This window comes from Plectropomus leopardus, chromosome 20 (genome assembly GCF_008729295.1).
Source record: "Plectropomus leopardus isolate mb chromosome 20, YSFRI_Pleo_2.0, whole genome shotgun sequence".
In the NCBI taxonomy this organism is placed as follows: Eukaryota; Metazoa; Chordata; class Actinopteri; order Perciformes; family Serranidae; genus Plectropomus; species Plectropomus leopardus.
In genome coordinates, this window is record NC_056482.1 from 17638281 (window position 1) to 17659572 (window position 21292).

Here is a 21292-nt window from a genome sequence, read left to right on the forward strand (position 1 = left end):
CACCAGGTGCTGTCCAGCTAACTGACAGCACATCATAAAGCCTTGAAAGGTTCTGTCTGGTCTCATTTCAAACTCCCACTTGGTTGCCAGTGATGTTTAATATGGCTGTGAAAGGTCGGTTTTGGCATCGGTATCTTATGCCAAAATCACTGACAAAGCAGTGTTATTTGATGACCTGAGGATAAGACCGGCTGGACAAAATCGTATTTTTTAGAAAAGTCAACAGCAACAGCTTTAAGTCTGCTCTAGAGTATTATATTTTATCAGCACGTTATCTTAAGTCTTGATTAACTGGAATTTACTGTACCTCCCAAAGGTTGTAGGTTCCACTTCTTTCCAAAAAAATACATTGAAAAATGCCTCTAGACACAAACAGCTCCCTCAAGTACTATAATACATCATATGAAACAACAACACATTTTATTTTTTGGTCTCCATACTGAACTGTGGGAGCTGTGGCCTTGGGACACTGATCTGCTCCAGAGAGTCGAGTCGTGTTGACAATGAAGAGAAACATTGCTATAGCTATTAGGGCGTATACATCAGTCTTATCCATTCCCCTCCTTCATCTTCCATCACTCTTTATCACTATGTAGGTCTGTTCTATTGTCCTGTGCATTGCCATTGTCAACGCTTCGTCTCACTGCACACCTGGCTCTCACTCTATAGTGTACACATCAATTCTTTGCTGACTTTCCTGTAATCTATTTTTCAACTCTCACACTCTGCTTCTCTCTCACACTCTCACCTTTATTTTCTTACACATTCAAGCTCGGCCTGCATATCTCTCTCTAACAGTCAGGTGGCCAGGAGGGAGTGACAGTGACAGTTTCCATTAGGTTTAATGAGGCATGGCCGGTCAGGCAGAAAAACGGACTGACAGGGTAACATGCTGTGGCCCAATGGCTTGGCTTAGTTCCTAACCTCCCTTCTACATCCCCTCCCTCTCCCGTATTCCACATCAGTGAAGGGACCGCCGTCTAAACCAAGGTGACATTTGTGGCTGGCAACAGAAACAAGAGGTCAGGTCATGTTTGTAGCAGTGAGTGACAGGTCAGCCAAGGTGTCGAGAGTGTAATGAGGTGGCTTGCACGCTCATGTGAATGCGAATGAGTGCACACAAGGCTGGAGCACGCACACACTGATAAACTGAGATTTTTTCTTTTCTTTATTCTCTTTTTGTTTGTTTTTTTTTCTCTCTCACTTACACATAAAGGTGGAATGCAACTTAGTAAATTTACTCAAGTACTGTGCTTAAGTATAAATTTAAGGTACTTGTACTTCACTGGAATCTATTCTTTTCATGCCACTTTATACTTTTAATCCACTCCATTACCGGGGGAAATATTGTACTTTTACCTCACCAAATTTATCTGACAGGTTCAGTTACTTTACATATTAAGATGTTTATATAAAAACACAAGAGTTTATAAAGTATGTTGTTTTGTAATAAATTAAATTGCCGTACAGTTTATAAAAGTACAGCTGACACAAACAGTTTATTAATCTATCAGCTGATTGAAAGCAAATTATTTGCCAACTGTTTTGATAAACCTTTTTTTTTTCTTTTTTAAAAAAAAAAACAAAACAGTTTTTAAAAAATAATGTTGAGGTTTTTTGGGGTGCCTCCCCCCCATTTTTAAAGACTTAAAGACTTTTCTACATTGGATACTTTTAGTTTTAATACTTGAAGTATATTTTTTGTGATTATACTTACTTATTTTTACTCAAGTAACAGTAAAGTAAAGGAACTGCAAACTTCTTCCACCACTGCTCACACATATACACATAAAATTCACATTTAATGCGTTCTTCATGCAGTGATGCACTTGACAGATGACTGATGGGATCAGGCATGGATAGCAGGGGGTATTTGTGTTAGAGTGCCACCCTGTGGAGTGTTGGCCAATGGGAAATGACACTGCAGTGACTTTGTGGCAGGACTGTTCTTTAAAAAGATGCTTTCTGCAAAGATGTTTCATGGATAAAAGAGTTACATTGAAAACATTAACTGTTGGTGCTAGTTGAGGTCTCAAAATCTCTGCACACCTTTCAGTGCCAGCAATGTTTCCATTTGAGGCAAATTCATATTGTGACTTGACCTTCATCATCTATTTATTTGAATAAATTGCCAACACTAAAGAGAATGTATGTCGACCGTGACATCATGTTATTACTGTTTTTTTTTCACTGTATACATTGTGCATGAATTTAATTTTCAGATGGAAAATATGAATTTCTTTTTTACATTACAAAAACAGTGCTTTGTGTCTTCACCATAGTTACTGCCTGTATGATCACAGTGAATAATAATCATAATAGCTGTTATTAAATGTAAATTAGTCAGTGTGCCCTGGTGATGATCTTTTGATTTGAATAGGGTTATTTGTATTTTAATCAGCTGCATTCATATTTGAAGGAAAAAAAGTCACCAATTTCAATATTTTTATTGCAACCGCCTTGTACGTCTCACGATGCGCCGCACAGATCATCACACACTGTGTCACTTTTCAGCCTCAGGAATTCTGGCCATGCTCCGTAATGCTCAAAATTATTGCTCATTTCTTATTCAGCATTAGTACCTTTTGGGAGACCAGTCCAATGAATTATTAGACACTCATTATACCAGCTCTGCAGCTGCATTTTATGCCTCATACGTCTGCACCAACATTAGCAAGACAATTTATTGTAGCCTCCCATTTATTTTACCGAGTGAAGAATGTGATTGGGATTCTCATGCAGGGGTGGTTAAAAAACATCTCAAGTTAATGACCTAAATAAAGGAATTTAGACTTGTCCAGGAACTATTTTAACGTGGCCAGCTTGTGCTGTGATATGTGGGTAGTCACTGGATGAAGCCAGAAATCTATTTTGCGTATTGCTTGTTCAAGAGTTTAGTGTTGGTTTAGCAAGGATCAAAGATGTTTTGGTGGGAATAGCTGCCTTATAGCTGCTGATCAGGGTTGCAGTGGTATACTGGTTGCAAGGTATACTGTGGTTTGAGAACTGCTGGTTATCTACTGTGTACATTTGCTCATGGTCATGAAAAAACAAAACAAAAATGCAACCAGACTGAGAATCTCACCGGCTGTTTAGTTATTGTGAAAATCACATACCATTTCAACCCTACTGCTAATGTAGTGCCAGTGCTAAGTGTCCAGTTCAAAATAGGAGTAAATTTAACAAAAACACTTAGGCTGACTACAACATATGGCTGACCCTCATGCTTTAAGGTGTAAAACCTTGGATCATCGCTGTGGTAATCAATGTCCAAATCTGTAAGCTCCACTGTTCTGTATTACTCCCGAATTCACAAATAACCCATGAATTAAGAAAAAGTAATTCACAATTCATTGTGCACCAAAATCAATATTAGTTTTTCTCATACAAGGACATTTAAAGTTACTGATGAGTTTTGTAACTCCAACAGTTTGACCACCCATGACAGGCTTATAGAGCTGCTGGTGTGATGTTGACAAATTCAAGTGTCTAGAGTAGTTTTAACATTTACAAAGGTTAGTACCAGATATGTCAAAGGAAACTGGCAAGTTACAAAACCACAAGTATCTTGGCAAATCAGCATCCTGTGTCACCTCTGAAAATTCAGATGTTTTTGTGGGTCCATTAACGCAGCACCGGCACAACTCTTCATGACTCCTAATTTTCTTCAGCAGCACCTTGAGTAGTTTGAGTTGTAGGGTGGATTATTGATCTGTTGATCCAGTCAGAGCTTATCAGATTCACGGATGAATAGAGCAGCTGCTACAGAGGTGGTGAATGCAAACTTTTAGACTCGGCAAAATAAACAGTTAAATTTTACCATGCTTGGTGTTCTGCTTTCCCGTCTGTGTGCAGAGTGTGCTCTGTGCTTTGATAGTATTTTATACCAAAAGGGTATAAATGTTCCAATGTTCCTGCTTATGAATGGTGCAGCTTCAAAAATTCATACATGGTGGCAGATGTTTTAATTGTGGCAGAAAACCCCTGTTTTCTTTAAATAGCTACTATGGCTATTGTTACTGCGACCTGTGTGCTATCAAAATGGCTCTTTTTCCTGTAAATTAGTCGCACCAACTGAAAACCAGTGTTCCAAAAAAAATGTCCTCTTATCTCACAGTAACCCCCCAATCCTCCCTTGAAGATTTGTTTTATCACAGACATTTCTCACTAAGGCTTTGCTGCCCAAAAACTGGTATTTGGGCCAGTGCCAGTTCAACATGTAACAGTATAGATGCATTTGACAATCAGACCTTACCTTCTGTTGCCCGCACTAACAGGGACCCTCCAGCCCTTTATCTGGCTGAGCTCGGGGTCGGCCACATCGATGTACAAGGGCAGGCGGGGCATCCATACACTCATTTCCAGCTGGGCGCTCAGAAAACTGTAGGTAAAGTTGAGCATCACTTTGCTCTTTCCTCTTGTCTCCTTCCCGTTGACATACACGTAGTCACATCGCTTTGACACCTGGAGAGAAAAGGGAGAAATGAAAAAGTCGGCAAAATAATTCAAATTCATTCTAAGAAATCATATAAATGCAACATTTCTAAAGTCTATCATGGATGTAGTTGTGAAATGTCATCATTTGGACTGCTTTGACAAAGATTATCTTCTGTTCTTTTGTCTGTTTGATGATTTCCCGTCAGCATCCTCTTCTGAGATGTGAGAAAGATGAGAAAGATTTGGCACTCCCTCCATGAAACCTCAAGTGTCAGGTCTACTGAATGTGTACAGATGCATCTTAAATGTGTGTGCACGAAGGATAATAGGCGTGCAAGTAATTGGACTTTGGTCCAACTTAACAGATGGAGCTGAGAAAAGATGCAAACCTGCTTCAACCAACCAGAGAACAAAACACTCGCTCAAACTGAATTACAGTTGGCTGCATGAACATGAGGTACAATGCCAATTGGTTACTGAGGTTTCTCAGATGCCTCTCCAGCGTAGAGAAATCATATAGCAGGAACGTCAGAAGTGTCTGTCAGTGTCTTCAAAGCACCAGAATCTCCACATAAAATGTTTTCTCCCCTTGAGGATGAAACTTGAATTGAAATTTATTAAACAATCTGTCATCATTTTTTGTTGTTTGTAATCACTTGCATTTCAATCTCAAATAACCATCATAAGCTTGATTGGCACAACTAGTAATTTCAGCACGTCTTCAGTACTGACAATTGCGTCTTTGTAGCAAACCACTCACAAGAAGACTGTCATCTGTCTCCATGTCTTTGCATATAACTTGGCAGCTTTACTCTCAAATGATGTCAGACCAGCCCCCTATCTCTGAGGAACAAAACTGACAGCTTGGTATCTGTCAGTTCACTCCTTGTCCTCCCTTTCGTTTCCTCGGTGACTCCCACTCTTTCACTCTCACCCTCGTCCTACTCAAGTATTACTGTAATTCTTACATGTTCAGGCTTCTTGTAATGAGAAGAGGTTGTGCTTCAGAGAGGATGATTCTCAGGCTGGTATCAAAGTGGTGTGAAATGTCATCTGTGATTTTTCTTTAAATGATCTGTTTCACAGTGTAAATCAAATAAAGGTTCATAATCATGTAATCTGTGACATGTTGCAAATAAATAGAAATCAATATCCACTCAAATTATCCAGTGAAATGCATCTGTCATGTGTTTAATTGTGTAACTACAATGTAAAAAATATGCAGTGTTACTGCCTTTCACTGATTTATATCATTGTATATGAAGTATCTTTGGGATATGGACTCTTGGTCAGACAAAACATGGCATTTGAAAGTATTATATCGAGCTCTGATTAATTCTTCAGGACATTTTTCATTATTTTTGACTACTGTCCTGTGAGCCAGGGCTATTCGGCTTGTTTTGCTTACGGGCCCATTTTCCAAAGTAACAGGGGAACGGGGCCAGTTTCTAAATTTTGGGCTCAGCTTGGGTCTCAGTCAAGTAGTATGGAAGATCCATCACTGGCACTTTTGTTAAACAAGCTCTTTTTTTGATGTGTTCTTGCACCTTATTTACATTAACAATAAAAAAAAAATCCCTTGTAAATCACTTTATTGTCATTGTGAATTAGAAAATGGTTGACAGGCCACCCTATTGCTGGCCAAATTGTAATTTCAGTAGCACTGTCCTACAAAAATAAAATTGATAAAAATGAAAACAAAAAACTTAATAATAAATAATGAAAACCATGCACCAGTTAGATAAGATAAGATAAAAAATGTGGTTATTGTGTATATCATGTTGTGTTTTATGCTGTTGAGTTTGCATACTGTCCATTATTTTGTGGTGCAGCTGCTTTTCTGGTGGTCTGTACAGTAACTGTCAGTACTGCATCATTGTAGTACTACAGATGGACATAAGTGTCTCCGTAAATCTTTTTTTTCTAAGTCTTTATTCGGTTTATTGAGTTAGGACAATGCACATTAATCAACATATCAAATCTGGTACAACCATGTTTTTATTTCTTGTAAATGATTGAAGTCATTGCACGCTGTCCTTTTGATAAATTAAATAAAGTAAACTAAAACACTAGAAGACACTCTTATGAAAATCATGCATCAGTTTAAGCCTTGCATGCAATCTTTCTTTGATATAGGCAGCAGAAAGACATAATATAATACTGATTCTATTATTTTTAATGCTTTTTATAGCTACCACAAGGACAACTCAAAATGTTTTACTCAAAAGAAGTGTGAAACAGCCTAACTGGAGTGTCTATCTATGTATAAATCTAGAGTAGAGTGCAAACTGTTCTTTAGTTGTATTCATGTTACAGAATTACAGTCAATGGGAAGTGGAGCATTCCACTTGTGTGTCCTATTTAAGCTGTACATTACGGTTGGCCAATATTACTGTTTACACCTTGTGATGATAGAATTGAGTCCACCTGTAGGCCTGTAGTAGTTAGCAAATCAGGGCTGGATTCTCACATAATCTTTTGATTCTCGTGAATCTCGCTGCCTCTAACGGTACTGTGATTTTATACCTGCATGTGTTAGAGAAGCCTTTAACACTTGAAGTTATTGTTCTCAGGAACCTAAAAGCTCAATGCGAGTTGATGTTTTTTGTTTGAATTGAAGTTCGAGTAAAACTTATTTTTTTTCAGTTGAGAGTGTTAAAAGTTCAATGCAGTTTAAAGTGTTACAATAGTTTTTATAGTATACTTTTACTTGTCTTGAACACATTCTTACAGGCTTACAAACACAACTTTTTATGTGTTTAATATATCTTGTTTTAATTAAAGCTTCAAGACTACTGTATTTGTCCCTCGGGGCATTTGTCTTGGATGTAAAGGCTGCATCATGAAAATATATACTCAGTGCAGAAACGGACATAAAGTGCATTGAAATACATGCAACACTGCTGCTCATTTAGCATTTATTTACTGTTATGTTTTGATGAGTGTGGACAATTGGAGAGTAGCTGCTCTCTTAGTGGCAGCTAATGGGGATGTGAATAATTAATACATAAAAGATAAAAAAAGAATCATCTTAGACAAAGTACAATATGGTTATTTTAACCACTTTCTTAATGGAAATTACAGAACGATTACTGTATCCAGATATTTTACGTTTCTGTGACTTAAAATTTCGAACACTGTGATAGAAGATTTTGGCCCCATCGCTAGTATACATGTAAACCGGTATGAATTTAATAAACCAAAAACAGGTTGCTTCTTTATTTGAGGAATTAGAGCTGTCTGCCATCATTGCTGCCAAACAGCTGATGCCAGTTGATGATAATGGCTTATATACTGTATGTAAATGAGTCTGTTCGGCAGGTGTGTGCCCATGGAAGTCACAGTAACACACACATACTCGACATACACTGATGTGCAGGGTTTCTACAGGCAACCATCCAGAGAGCGAGCAGAAAAAATCTACTTCACTCTTCATTGAGTCACTTAAGCCTCACCTCTATTTTTGTTCCTGTGTTCATTTTCCCCCTCTCTCGGTCCACCCGTGTCTCTCACCCTGCTGCTGAAATCAATTTACATCAACCTGTCTCTACCTTTCTAATTTTGTTCCACTTAGTCTCCACATACAAGATTCGTCTTCATCCCTCCTTATGAAAAGCACTGCGCATGGTAACCATAAAGATTTAACTGAGATCTCTTGAAGGTGACATATTCTGCGCTGCATGAAAAGTGTATCACCGTAGATGTGTCATGAAAACATGCCCAAATCAATGTCACTTCTCCATGGAAACAATCCATTGTGCTGTTGATCATGCAGGCTTGGATTTTATCTAGAGTGACTAGCACAAACGCAGATAAGGACACTGCAAGATCCAGTTCAGAGGAAGGCATACATACTGTATGAGTTGATGACTGAAATGAAAACTGGCTTAAAATGAGTGAATGTCTGGTTCCAGTCAGAGTGGCGCATTTGACGCTTACATTGCACTGTAGTAGAGCATTTTCCAAAGCAGTGGTTCCAAATTGGTGGATTGTGTGCATTCCACATGATATGTTCAAGGACTGTCAGGAATGTGAAAATCCAACAATAATTTCTATTTTTACAGTCTCTTGCTATAATAAATGATGTTACTTTTTGGTGATTTTTATTTCAGCAGCCCCATGGGGTTAGAAGGCATATTTTCTTTAAAAAAAAAAAAAAAAAAAAGTAAAGGAAATAAATTAAGTTAAATAAAATAAAATAAAATAAAAAAACATCAAAATTTAAAAAAAGAAAGCCATAAGTTTTAAAGAAAAAATAATTGTTGAAAGTTTTCAAAAATCACCAAAAATACAAAGGAAAAAAGTTTCAAGCCAAAATTTAGCATGTCCTCAAATCCCAGAAATACCCCTGGTTTTAACTAGTTGGGTTTTCTTCTTGCAATATGTTTTATTCCATTCTGTTTTAGCCCATAGAAAGAAAGTTGAATATGTGGTATTTTTTCTCATGTGTGGACCTTGAACCAGTGACAAGGGAGAAATCTGAACCCGGTGGCTGGACCAGTTGGAACCACTGCTCTGAGGGATGTTAAGATTTCTTAAAAAAAAAAAACCCCAAACAAAACAAAAAAACAAAAGCCTTTTCACTAGAACTCAGGGCACAGTATAAGTGGTATTTTTCTTTGATTCTTGCTTAGACCAAGTATGTGCATTTTCCATCATTGCAAACTATAAAGACTTACTAAAACTATAAATTATGGCCAAGTATGAGGTTCAGTGTTTTTTCAATACATATTAGAGCTTTAAATTATTCTAATAAAAGGAGAAACATCTACTGCTGTTCAAAGACAGTGTCAAAGCTTTTTTTTCCTGTTCATTGAACATCTTATTACTGTTTGTCTCTCTTTGTATAAAAATCAATTAAACTTAGAACTAAAAACCTTGGGGAGGATATGTTGTAATCCCTAGATTTCAAGGTAGTCTTTTGATTTGATAAACACAATTACATTCTAACACTGTTAATTCACTTTTTGTTTTAGGAGAAATAGTCTAACAATATTTGTTTTGCCCAGTCACAAAGCATGGATATGACTTGGAAGCCAGTCAAAAACAGCAAAGGCCCATTGAGTCATTCTAATTTCTGGCCTTAGTTGTTACTGTAGAGCACTCTGTGCCTTATAATAACGGAGAAGAGTAGGCGACTGTCATTCAAAGGGAAAACAGACATCATGTCTTTAGGAGGGTATTTCAACAGAAGAGTAAGTCTGTCAGGTTGGCTGTGATTTACTCCAGTCAGCCAAAACATAAAAACCACTGGAGGCTAAAGTGAATAACACTGATCATCTTGTTACAATGCGTGAGTTACAATTTGTGTGGCCGTCACTTGATCCAAGCACCCCCTCCTCATGGCAAGACCACTTCCTAATGGCAGTAACGCCCCATTAGGACAATGCATCATGCCACATTACAAAAACTGTTCAGGAATGAGACAGAAAACAAAGATCTCAAGGAGTTGACTTGGCCTCAAAATTCTCCATATTCCAATCTGATTGAGCGTTCATGGAATGTGCCTGTTTCCTAGAGGTAACCACAGCCCATTCTCATTCCAGTCATCAAATACTGTCGCTTTTGCAGTGATTTTCACGTAAGATCCCGATGCTAAAAGCCACTTTTCGGGGCTGTATGACACACTATTGGGCAGCGTCAGTTTAGATCGCAGAATGGCACCTGCCACGGCAGCATGATAACCGTAACCGGTGTCAGCTGAGAGCATGGCTGGACGGAATCTGTTGCGTCCATATGAAGTGCCAGGAAGGTCCCTATTGCGGGGGCAAGAGGGGCGGAATATGAATCCAACAAACCCCAAACTTTGATGCAGACTTTTCCCACGGGAGTCCGGTGTTTTCTTTTCATCTGAATATGATGTTTTTACACATTACCATGTGCCTCTTTTGCCTAAGTCTTGTGCTTTTGTTGACATTCCAGCACTGGTTACCATGTGCTTTTATTGATATCTCAGTAGGGGCATCCCTTAATGTCAACAGCAGATGCAGAGGGGTACTTAGATCGTAATATGTAGACACAGAAGTCCACTGCAAAGCAGCAATATGTGAGGTATGAGAATGTGTTGGTACCACCAATTCACATTGGGGAGTCCTTAGATCGGACTTGGCTCTGACCTTTTGAAGCATGGGCTTAGAACCTGTGGGGGATGTACTGTGTTGACTGGCACCAGGGCATTGTTGGCGAATCCTAGGGGTTGTGAGGTGGGGTACCAGCATGTCCCACAGATGCTCAACCAGATTGGGATCTGGGGAATTAATTTGGGGAGTTTGCCTGTACAGATGCCTTGAGGGGGTTTGTAACAGTGTTTGGGTGGGTGGAGTGTGCAAAGTAACATCCACATCAATGCAAGGACCAAAGGTTCCCCAGCAGAACGTTGCGTTGTAAACACATCATGAATGTTATTCACTTAACCCCTGTGATTTCAATGTTTTGGCTGATTGGTGCGTATTCAGAGTTGTTCTCTATTTGCAAATAGGAAGTATTTTAAAATTTCTCTTTTAAGGATGATGGCCCAGTGCCAGCCTTTTCAATGAGGGTGATGGTCAAATTATTCTCATTCGTTTTTGAGTGTTTGGTTTTCCAAGAAAAGCTTTTGACTGCTAATGTGTGATATCAGAGGTTACTTGATTGCAACAACAGGGTGTCAAATAAGCTCCATTACTGCTTGCCACAGCAGTGGCCTGCGAGGCGATAGTGCAACTTCGATTAAAAATAATGAAAATTTATGAAAGGAAGGGTACTCACTGTGACTTGTAAACATATCCCTTAATCAGTGACCCTGACCAGACCTGCAAACTGGAGCTGAAAGTTCCTGGTAATGACCATCATTAAATGACAACCTACTTGCTGTTGGCTATAATGTATGCCAGTAAATATCACAATTAAAAGACATGTGTTTTCTGTTTTAAAAAGTGCAAACATTGAAAGACAGCAAAAGTACCAAACCATCTTTTAAGTGGTTACATCTTACGTATGATCTCGTGTGGGGAGTTTTTCCTCAGTTGATGTGCAGGTCTAAGGACAGAGGGAAAGCCACCAATATTTTCTAACAAGTTTGCCCGAACCAGCTGCGGGTTGACCTTTGCATCACTGGGACTCAGCCTACATGGGGCACCACTCCAGCTTCATGGTACCCTACATCTAGCAATTATTAGTATTCATCCGTCTTTAAAGTGTGGCTTAAAAATATTTTCTTGAAAAAAATGCAATATGTGATGCAAGTAGTTCTGAAAATAAGAAAAATAAATTTCTGACCTTGACCCTTTATTGGCTCCCGGTGACAGATTAGCTATGTCAAGCAACTTTCTACTGTATGTAACAAGATTATGTTCCTGCTGTGCAATAAGAATCATCTTGTTGGGCAATCAATTTGTGCTAATAATGTTATCTCACCCTGCCAAAATGGCAGTGATTAATCCGCTGATTGTTTTTTCAATAGATTAATGATTTGGTCTATAAAATGCCAGAAAAGAGTTTAATAGGGACACTCACATTTTCCCAGAGTCTAAGGCAGCAGCTTTAAATTGCTTGTTTTGTCTGTTTAGTTAAAAAAAAACAACCCAAAGATATTTCATATACTATCATGGAAGACAAAGCAAGAGCAAGAATTTGCATTTGAAAAGCTGCAACAAGAGAGTGATTAAGTAATTACCAAAAATGTTTTAGGTTAATTTTGTGTTGATTAACTAATCAGTTAATTTAGGCTTTGAAAGCAGGTTGTTGATAATGGACAAAAGATACAGTTTGCATTGCTGGAGTAAAATGAAGAAAAGCACTAGTCCATTACAATTTTAGGTTTGAGGTAGCATTCTTAGAGGTTGTTTTAGGGTAAGGTCATGATTGTCCATGCTGCGAACAGGACTTATTCCTCAAAGTTTCAGTGAAACAGTAAGGGAAGATGTACATGCCTTTTGATCAAAAAAATGTTTTATTTTCAGTTTCCTTTGAAAATAGGGTGGAGAGAGGAGGGGTACCGCTTACTGTTCCAAAACTAGACGGGTGGGCAGGGGAGTATGCTACCGAGGTCAGCGTCACAATGTGTGGTACTACTTCAGTGGATAATTAAACCCTTTGAGAGATCTGCTTCTTCTTTTCTCTCTGATATGCATGTACGGTACACAGAAACACGCCAAATCAGCTCCTCAATATAACACAGACACACTCGCAACACTGTTCTTTTTCTTGCGCGCATACTCACAATTAAGGACAAACTGTTTATTTTCTTTATTTCTCTCACTTAAGTTTTTCTTCTTCTTTCGCACAATACAACAGAGACATGGCGAAGGGCATATCGGAATTTAAAGTTGCCACAGTTAAAAGCTCTATCTTTACATTAAGCCTTAACTTCACTGGATTATACTAGTGTTTTTGCATTTTTTAGATTAACAACAAATCCTCTGTAACATTTCCCAGCATTCAATAAGGCTCTAGATTAATTACCTAAGCTTTCAGAGAGCCAATGAAAATCAACTTACAGAGATTTGAAACTTGCTCCAGATAGGAAATCCATCAGGGTGAACATTTTGTCAGCTTTTATGGATTGTCAAAGTCATGTTATTGGCAAGTGGTAATGAAGTTGCAAACAGGGGCTGTTGAGAAAACTCTTCTTCTTGGTGCATACAGTCAGCTTTCAAACATCTTTAATGCAGGAAATGACCAAAATAACACTATGCTTTTCATAACATACTGTATATGTAAATGCAATAACATGTATTTATTTATCTATATTTTAGATTATCTGGAGTCAAGTAAAATTAACAGAAGCAGATTAGAGCTGCAATTTTGTCTAATATGAATCTGAGCTGCTGTCTTCTTGGATTTTGGCTCCTTCGTATCAGATGAGGAAGTACAGATGTAAGCTTACAAGATGATCAAAAACGAGCACAGTCTGGCACTACATTCTTTCTGTTCTTTTTTAAATAGCTTTTTTCAACAATTACTGTTACAAGTTTTTCATATCACGATCCTTCTCTCTAGAAATACCTCTTATGTTTGCAGTCTTTGACTCTACAGTAAAATCCCAATTTAAGTTAGATAGATTTTATTTATTTTATTTTATTTATAACAAATATTCCCTCCTTTTTACCAGGTGTCCTTTGTAGAAACAAGACACATGAAAGTGGCATTTAGATAAAATATTGCACTTAACTGTCAAAAACCCCCTGAAGTTATTTGTCTTGTATCCCAGGACATATACTGTTTCACATTAATAAATTCATTGTACAAGACAGCATTTAACCAAACAACATACCCATACTACAAACACCATGCCGTCAGTGATGTAGTGGTAGTTGATGAAGTACTTCCCAATGGCTTTTCTACTAATAGGTGGTTATACTGTAAATGGCTAGAAAAAGAGGTGGGTATACCCCATACACCTGCTTATACCAAAGTAAATACAATGTACAACAAATGAATCATTCCCTATTTAACCCAGATAAAAGAAGGCTACTTAACAGCCAAACTCTGATATGTTGACAGACTGAAGACCAAAGGCGTTATTTAACCTGTTCAGTCTTGTCTGATGGTACAAGCTGATATTCTTCAAATAAAGTGTCAGAGGGGTTGGACATTATATTCCCAGCCAGAGACAACATTCTTTTAGTATACTCAGTTTGGAAACCTGACTCAAGAGTTTGAACCACACAGCTGCCTAGCCGATCTAGCTTTAGGCTGAACAGAGACAACTGTAACATGCAGTACATCCATACTAAATAAAACTCAAACTAAAACTAAAAACTTTATTATAGATTTTGAAAAGCAATAACAGGATGTGTTTGTTTGCTCCAAATAACCTTAGTCTCCTACGAAAGTTGTTATACCTTACTACTTTCTTTGACAAATCTGGATCTATTGAGGGAGGCCTGCCTAACTGGGCACAGAGAGGCATGCACCTAAAAGCACAACCGAAGGAAAATGCTTTCTTTCAGCTGTTCAATGAGGACAGCTAATTGTCTGTGATTTCTTTTTTATATATAAAATTTCCAAGGTATTGATCTGTAACCCGAGGAGAAGCTCTCAATTTGTAGCTTACCATTTGACATGAAAAAAGAAAAGAAAAAGCCAAGCCCTATTTTGCTGGAGGGAAATGAGCACCTGCTTGCTAGACTAAAGTGCACAAACCATTTTCTACACCACAACTACTTTTTGTTCATTCTGCTCACCCACCCACGTTCCACTAGAAAGCTGGCCATGAAGCAGAAGACAATGAGGACAAATTGGAAAAAAAGTAAAACAAAAGTGGCTGCTCAAAACACATTCTCCATTTACCTTAATAACCTGTTCATCTGTTGACTTGCACTCCACTGACTCTGTTACATCAGAGACCGCTCCGTCTGTACCTACGGTGACCACCTTTACTGGTACAGCGACTGTTCGCCCATTGAGGACAGCTGTGTTGAGGATCTCATTGTCCTGCAAAAGAAAATAGAAACACACAGATCTGTTTAAGTGCTTACAAGATGGTAACTGATGGGACTTTTTGGAAGTTAATATTGATTTATCAAATGAATGTCGCATAAAAGGCATTTTCTGATCTGACGTCCCCTGGTTAGCAGGACAACATTATATCAATTACATTATAACTAAACCCTGTTTAAAAAATAACTCAGTGTTATGATTGGAAACCACAAAGCTTAAAATTGAGTTAGGTTTTAATGAGCAAACACAACTTGGTTAGGAAAAGTCAAAGATCATGGTTTGGGTTAAAACCAGAGCCTGACTGATGATGACAGACATATCTGTATCAGATTACATGTTGTCCGATATGCACAATATAAAAAGTTTGTTTTTAACAGAACGTAATGCAGAAAAAGATGCTTAGTCATTCAGAATTATCAAATTCCCAATGGAGTTTACTGCTTCAGTGCACTGTTATTTTGACAATAAAGGTTATTGGTAAACTGTAAAATATCCTGCCTTGATTACATATCTTTGTCGCACGTATTTGATACCTATATCTGAGGAATAATTGCATTGTATAATAGCATATATATCTCATATCAGCCGATTTATCAATATTGGATTTTTTTCCCCAAATATTCATATTGACATTGGTACATTGACATTAAAACTTCTACTTTGTTAAGGTTAGGAGACTGTCTTCATCATGATTACAATAATCACCTGGCTAAGGTTCAGGAAACACTATGGTCATGTTAAACACTGGCGCCAGATGGAGCCACTGAATATGGTGTGGCACACCAAAACCAACAGCTATCACGGAATTTCAGAAATTCTATTATGCTGCTGTAGTAAATAAGTGAGTTGAAAATTTGTCAATATGAAGGTTAAGGAATCACATTCTAATATTTTTTTCCTATAGTTAATGTCACCTATTATCTGATTGTGCATAGACTAATACAGTCACAGTTAACATTTTGAGTTTTACAATAATCCTGTTTTAATGCATGTTGTATCTATACGTGCTAGGGAATTTATTGTTCTCCAAATAGGCTGGACGTCGTTTTACTGAAAAGGGCAAATATACAACTTTAATTAAGGAGTACATTTATTGTAAAAACAAAACATTTAATGGGAGCAAGCCTTCTTAAGTTCTGGGCAGGCTCATGGGTACTCTTTTTCACTCAGAAATCTTGAGGTGAGATTGTAAGGGACCCTTTGCCCATGCCAGTTGTTCCCTTGGCAAAATTCAGCCTAACTCTGAAGCATTTTTCATCCCTCCTTCTAACAAGCTTTGCCATCGTTGGCACAAATGGATGCCTTTGGTTGTCCAGTTTCACAAATACCACTACCTTTGTGTTAGCTTAAAAAATGAGCACCGCAGCCATGGCTGCCCTTGGGGGTGGCACTGTGTTTAAAAGATGAGTAGAAGGCAACACACACACACCACTTGCATTTTCTCCTTTGTGGTTCAGGAATTTCCCAGGAAGATTCATTTCCAAAGAAAAAAGTCGATTCCCGGACACACTTATCACCTCTGCATTGATTTATTTAAAACAAGTCAATGTTTAGGTCACAAGGACTTTTCTCTAGACATGTACTAATGATTAAAAGAAACTAATGTTGACTGTCGGTAGTAAATTGTCTGCTTTCTCAATGTTAAATGTTTTGCTGAGCCATCCACCCTGATCTCCTCTCTGTGCATACTTTGTGGCTCTATAATAATGTGACCCGGCTTCTTCCTTTGCTCCCGATGGACAGAGAGTCATAATTAATATGGCTGCTAGAGGGCTTACTACAGACTACATAGTTTTTGGGCATTTGCTGAAATTACTGAGTTGAGGATGACAGTGTCTAATTAAGACAGAGATTTAAATTACCCTCAGCATGTCTGTGCTGCAGTTTATTATATATTGATTCTGAAGTATCTGCAGTGAACTCATGCGACTGAATTATTTTTTATGTTAAAAATAAGTTTCAAAGTCATACTCTGTTATATGAGAAATGACTGTATACCATCTTGCTAGGACTAAGATACACTTATATTTCAGTGCATTCAGATTTCTGTTGGCCTTGTTTAGAAACATTCCTGGAATTAGGGGGAAGCAGATTGCCTTCATTAAAAGAGGAAAGATTTGCCTTCTAATGCTCAAACTTTACATTGTCCTGTTTACAATTTCTTCATGTGTTGAATATACACCCACAACAGCTGTGGACCTGTTTAGGCACTTTTTAAATGTTGCTATGTTACCTTAGCACAAACACAGAAAGCAGTTTTAACAGCAGAGTCCTTGTTACTTCTCAGATTCATTGAGAGTGCAGCTTATTTCCACTAAATGTAACTGTATCACCTTGAGGTAAGGTACTTGAAGCACTAGGTGTCTCTAACTCCTAAATGAACATAATAAGTGTAATGATTGACTTTTATGAGTGGCAACACTTGTATTTGCTGCCATGAACAGGTAAAAATATTTATGTTCTTATTCACATTTTAAAACACTACTGACTATTACTAAAGGATGAAAGAGGAAAAGTAAAAGAAAATACAAATGTTTCACACAGGGGCAAAATTCAGCACACACACTTAAAATGACCTTAATGAATCACTTTAAGTGCAATAATAAAACAAAAGAACATAAACGGGAGTGGCAGCACAACAAAGAAGAAAAGGCCACACAAGCTTTTAGAAGTGTTTCAGAGAAGCACTGAGTCAGCTGAGGGGGAGGCTCTTTCATAGTGTTTGACCTAAAACAGCAAAATCTCAACCCCCCTGCTGTTTTCAAGCTGGACTGCAGGACATTTAACAGTATTTGTTGGCAGATTTGATGCATATTGGTGCAGTATATTAAGTTTAATATAAGAAATGTATAAGCAATACTGTATGTTTTACAGAACATGAATAGCCACATATGTAAAAATGAAATGCTGTTTCGTATTGGTCAGAAATGTTCCTCGCCACAAGTTAGACCTGCAAGTAACTATTTGTCAGATCTTGATTTCAAATTATTTGGTCTGACCAACAGTCCAAAATATGTTCAATATATCTAATGACATATCACACAAATAAACAGCAAGTCCTCACACTTTAGAAGCTGTAAGCGGCAAACATGTGCCATGTCTTTTTTTTAAGTACAATATATAATTATAATGTTAGTTAAATCAATGGATATTTATTAATTGTCTAATTGTTCTGCATTATTGAGATTTAATGTTTATTACATTAAATGCTTGTTGGTTACACAAAAACATGAAAAACTAAGGGATGCAGAATTAATCGAGATATGATCAAATAGCAATACGGCCAAATGCAATATATCCAAATCGCAGTAGCTGCAATGTTTAGATGAAGGTAAAATATGTCACATCATAGCAATCCTTTTATTTGAGCCCTGAGTAGCTTGGAGCCACTGGCTTCAAGCAGACAGAAGGCGTGTGCTATAGAGGTAGAGCTCCATCCAGTGCAACCCGAATGACATCACTTTAAGACATTTATCACATTTTTGTGCAGCTCCCTCTGGAGCCACAACAGACTTTACACATTTTTTTGCACAAATGCAGCGGTGCACCTCAAGACCTACAACCAGACGTTGATGTGTAAAATGGTGTAGGTCCCTTTTAATGAACTGTTTACACTGAAGTCAGATCGCACAACATTTGTTTGAGGTTTTTCCAGCCGTCCCTCTTTACTCCTCTCAAGTGGAAAAACCTGACAACTTTGACAATAAGAATTGATGTCAAATTGCAGGCATTTAAAAGATATCACAAGATGCACTTGAGAGTTGAAAGCCTTATAGACGAGCAGGAAGGAGATAATGAGATCAATTAAGACAACGTCTGGTAATCCTTGAGCTCTCGGTGTGTTGGTTGTACAGAGGATATACTATAACAGTGGATCCTGCTCATCACAGCTTAGTTTCAATAAAAAACTACTAAGAGGCCTAAACCTTTAAAAGACAAAGAGAAACTGGTCTCCAGATAGCTCTTTGTTCATCAAAACCAGTGCCTCTCTGTTGTCTTTGTTTCTTCACCCTGATGCTCCTTTTGAGAAAAAAAAAATCTATCATTTAAAGCTCCACTGTCGATGAAGGAATTCCAAGCCCATTAATAGGAGGTCTTCGCTACCTTGTTTCTTTCTCTTGTGCATCACTTTTTTCTGTTTTCTGAAAGCTCTCTCTGACATCTGTTTGGAAATGATTTCATTTAGAGTGTCAGTACTATGAGACACTCCTTGAAGAATGCAAAAATAGAGACTTTGCCTCTACTGAAGATGGCAATTTTTAGTATATTGCTTTCTCCTTTTATTTTAAGACCCCAAATCTTAAATAATGCTAACAACAGTCACACAGCAGGCTGGTGTTTAGTAAACAGGATTCCCACGGTCATGGAAAAACGTGAAATGTAATGGAATTTCACAATCACATTTCCCAGGCCTGGAAAAGTCACGGAATTGGTCAAAATCATTAAAAGTTTTGGGAAAGTCATGGAATTTTGTTGTTTATAAAGAAATTGTTAGAATAATCTTCCGAGGATAACCTTCCACATAATGTTACATAATAGCAAGTCAGTTTCTGTAGCTGTCGATGTAATGTAGCTCTAATATGCATCTATGTGACACATTTTGTTTACTATAGGGACGGATTCATAATTCTCTCCCTGGGTTTGTCTCTCCCTTCCTGCATGCCAGCTTGCTGAAATGATGTCTGAATAGAGTTGATAGAGAAAATGCCTTTTACGTGAGGCATTCGGGCATTGGGTCCTTTGAAAGTCATGGAAAAGTTTTGAAATTATGTTCATAAAAATATATGGGAACCCTGAAAGAAAGAAAATCAAAGAAAAAAGTCTAAATTCCTCTGAAATGTGAGGAGCTCATGAAATGTGCAAAATGTAGAAAACTTATCTAATCACCATCTTTTTGGGTAAAAAGGTCAGGAAAAATAGTGTACTAAAGTAAGATTTCCTCCATTATTAGTGAAAGCACAATCTCTGAGAGAGGACTAAAAAAAAAACCTGAGCCTCACTCTGACACACAGTGTTAATAACTCTCCTCCACGGCTTTCATTAAGGCAGGGCCTTTTAAATGAACAATGCCATCCAATTGCACCTTTTCACTCAGGTTTCAAGGGAGATATTGTCATGCCTTGAACATTTACTTTTAAACTCACCTAGGCAAGAATGCGCACAGTCAAACGAGAGCTTTTCACACATGTTCCCATAATTCAAATCACTATCATCATTTTACCACAAATATTTTTCACAGCGTCTGTTGATGTGTTTGGTCTGCCATGTGGGGTGCAAAATCTGTTCCTGGAAATTAGGGGCAGGCAGGGGAGAAATGAGGTATTTTGGTAAAAGTGAGCTATTTAGTGCTATTCTCTACATAATTAATGCAAAATGATTAGGCTGACATCATCCAAACTTGTGGGCAAACCCCATCACATGGAAATGTCATTTTTTGTGTTACTACACTGCTTTGTTAACTCCATTGTTATGGCAATGTTATTGCTGACTGAGTTATGTTCATATATGACACCTCTTTTAGGTAATGAAACACAACATTCATGTACCATGTAAACTTCAGAGGAGGTGGCCGGGTATGTGGGCGTACAAAGTGTCCGCTCCAGACTCCCGTCTTTGGTTTGGATGACAAAGCACTTTGGTTATGAAAAGGGTTAGGGTTTAGAAATTAGATTAAATGTTTATTAAAAGAAATACTGTAGTCACTACGACTTGATTCTGTATTGCAAAATGCCTATTCTGGCAGAAAACAACTAAATTATGCTGTCAGTAAACATTTTGTTGAATATCTTCAACCTGTCTTATTCCAAAGTCGTCAAATACAGCTGCTTGGCCAGTCATTTCCACGTCAGATACTGACGAAAAAAACCCATCTTTTTGCGGTGCCTCCAGGCGGCGTCAACTTCTAAGGTCACAGAACAGCATCAGTTTGAAACAGCACTGGACAAAAACGAAATTTAGGCATGTGGAAAGTCCCCATTTTGGTGGTTGTGTCCAACAAACCCACGAGCCCAGTGCTCGCTACTCGTGATATTGTGGAGCCAAACCATGATGTTTTTTTTTCCCTAAACCTTATCACATTCTTTTGTTGCCTAAAACTAGCCAAATGTTTATAACCCTAGCCACCCACATTTGTGACACCTCAACATAAACATAAATACGAGGTGTTTCACCAACATTGTGCTTTTGAAAAATATTTTTTGTATCTTATGATCAGAAACTGTACATTTCCTGTGAAAGCCGCAGTAAATTTGAGAAGATACATCGCATGTAACAGGCGTAAATTGACATGGCGTCCGAGAATGTCAACAGCAGACTCAGGAGGATACCTAGTATGTCACATGTAGACCTCAAAAGTCCACTTAACATGTGGCAATATGTGATAATATTCGGATAACATTTCCATATTATGTTAATAGAAAATGTAATTGCTCAG

The 21292-nt window shown here is 37.8% G+C and overlaps 1 protein-coding gene across 1 annotated transcript in view; it reads right to left on the minus strand.

Annotated features, from left to right (window-relative positions):
- Nucleotides 1–21292, minus strand: part of si:dkey-112m2.1 (transmembrane protein 132C) — a 176215-nt gene that overhangs the window by 11703 nt on the left and 143220 nt on the right. The window contains exons 5-6 of the mRNA XM_042509583.1: nucleotides 14710–14853; nucleotides 4256–4464 (exon numbers count right to left, since the gene is read on the minus strand). Of these exons, the coding sequence (XP_042365517.1) occupies nucleotides 4256–4464; nucleotides 14710–14853 (353 nt within the window). The remainder of the gene's footprint in view (nucleotides 1–4255; nucleotides 4465–14709; nucleotides 14854–21292) is intronic.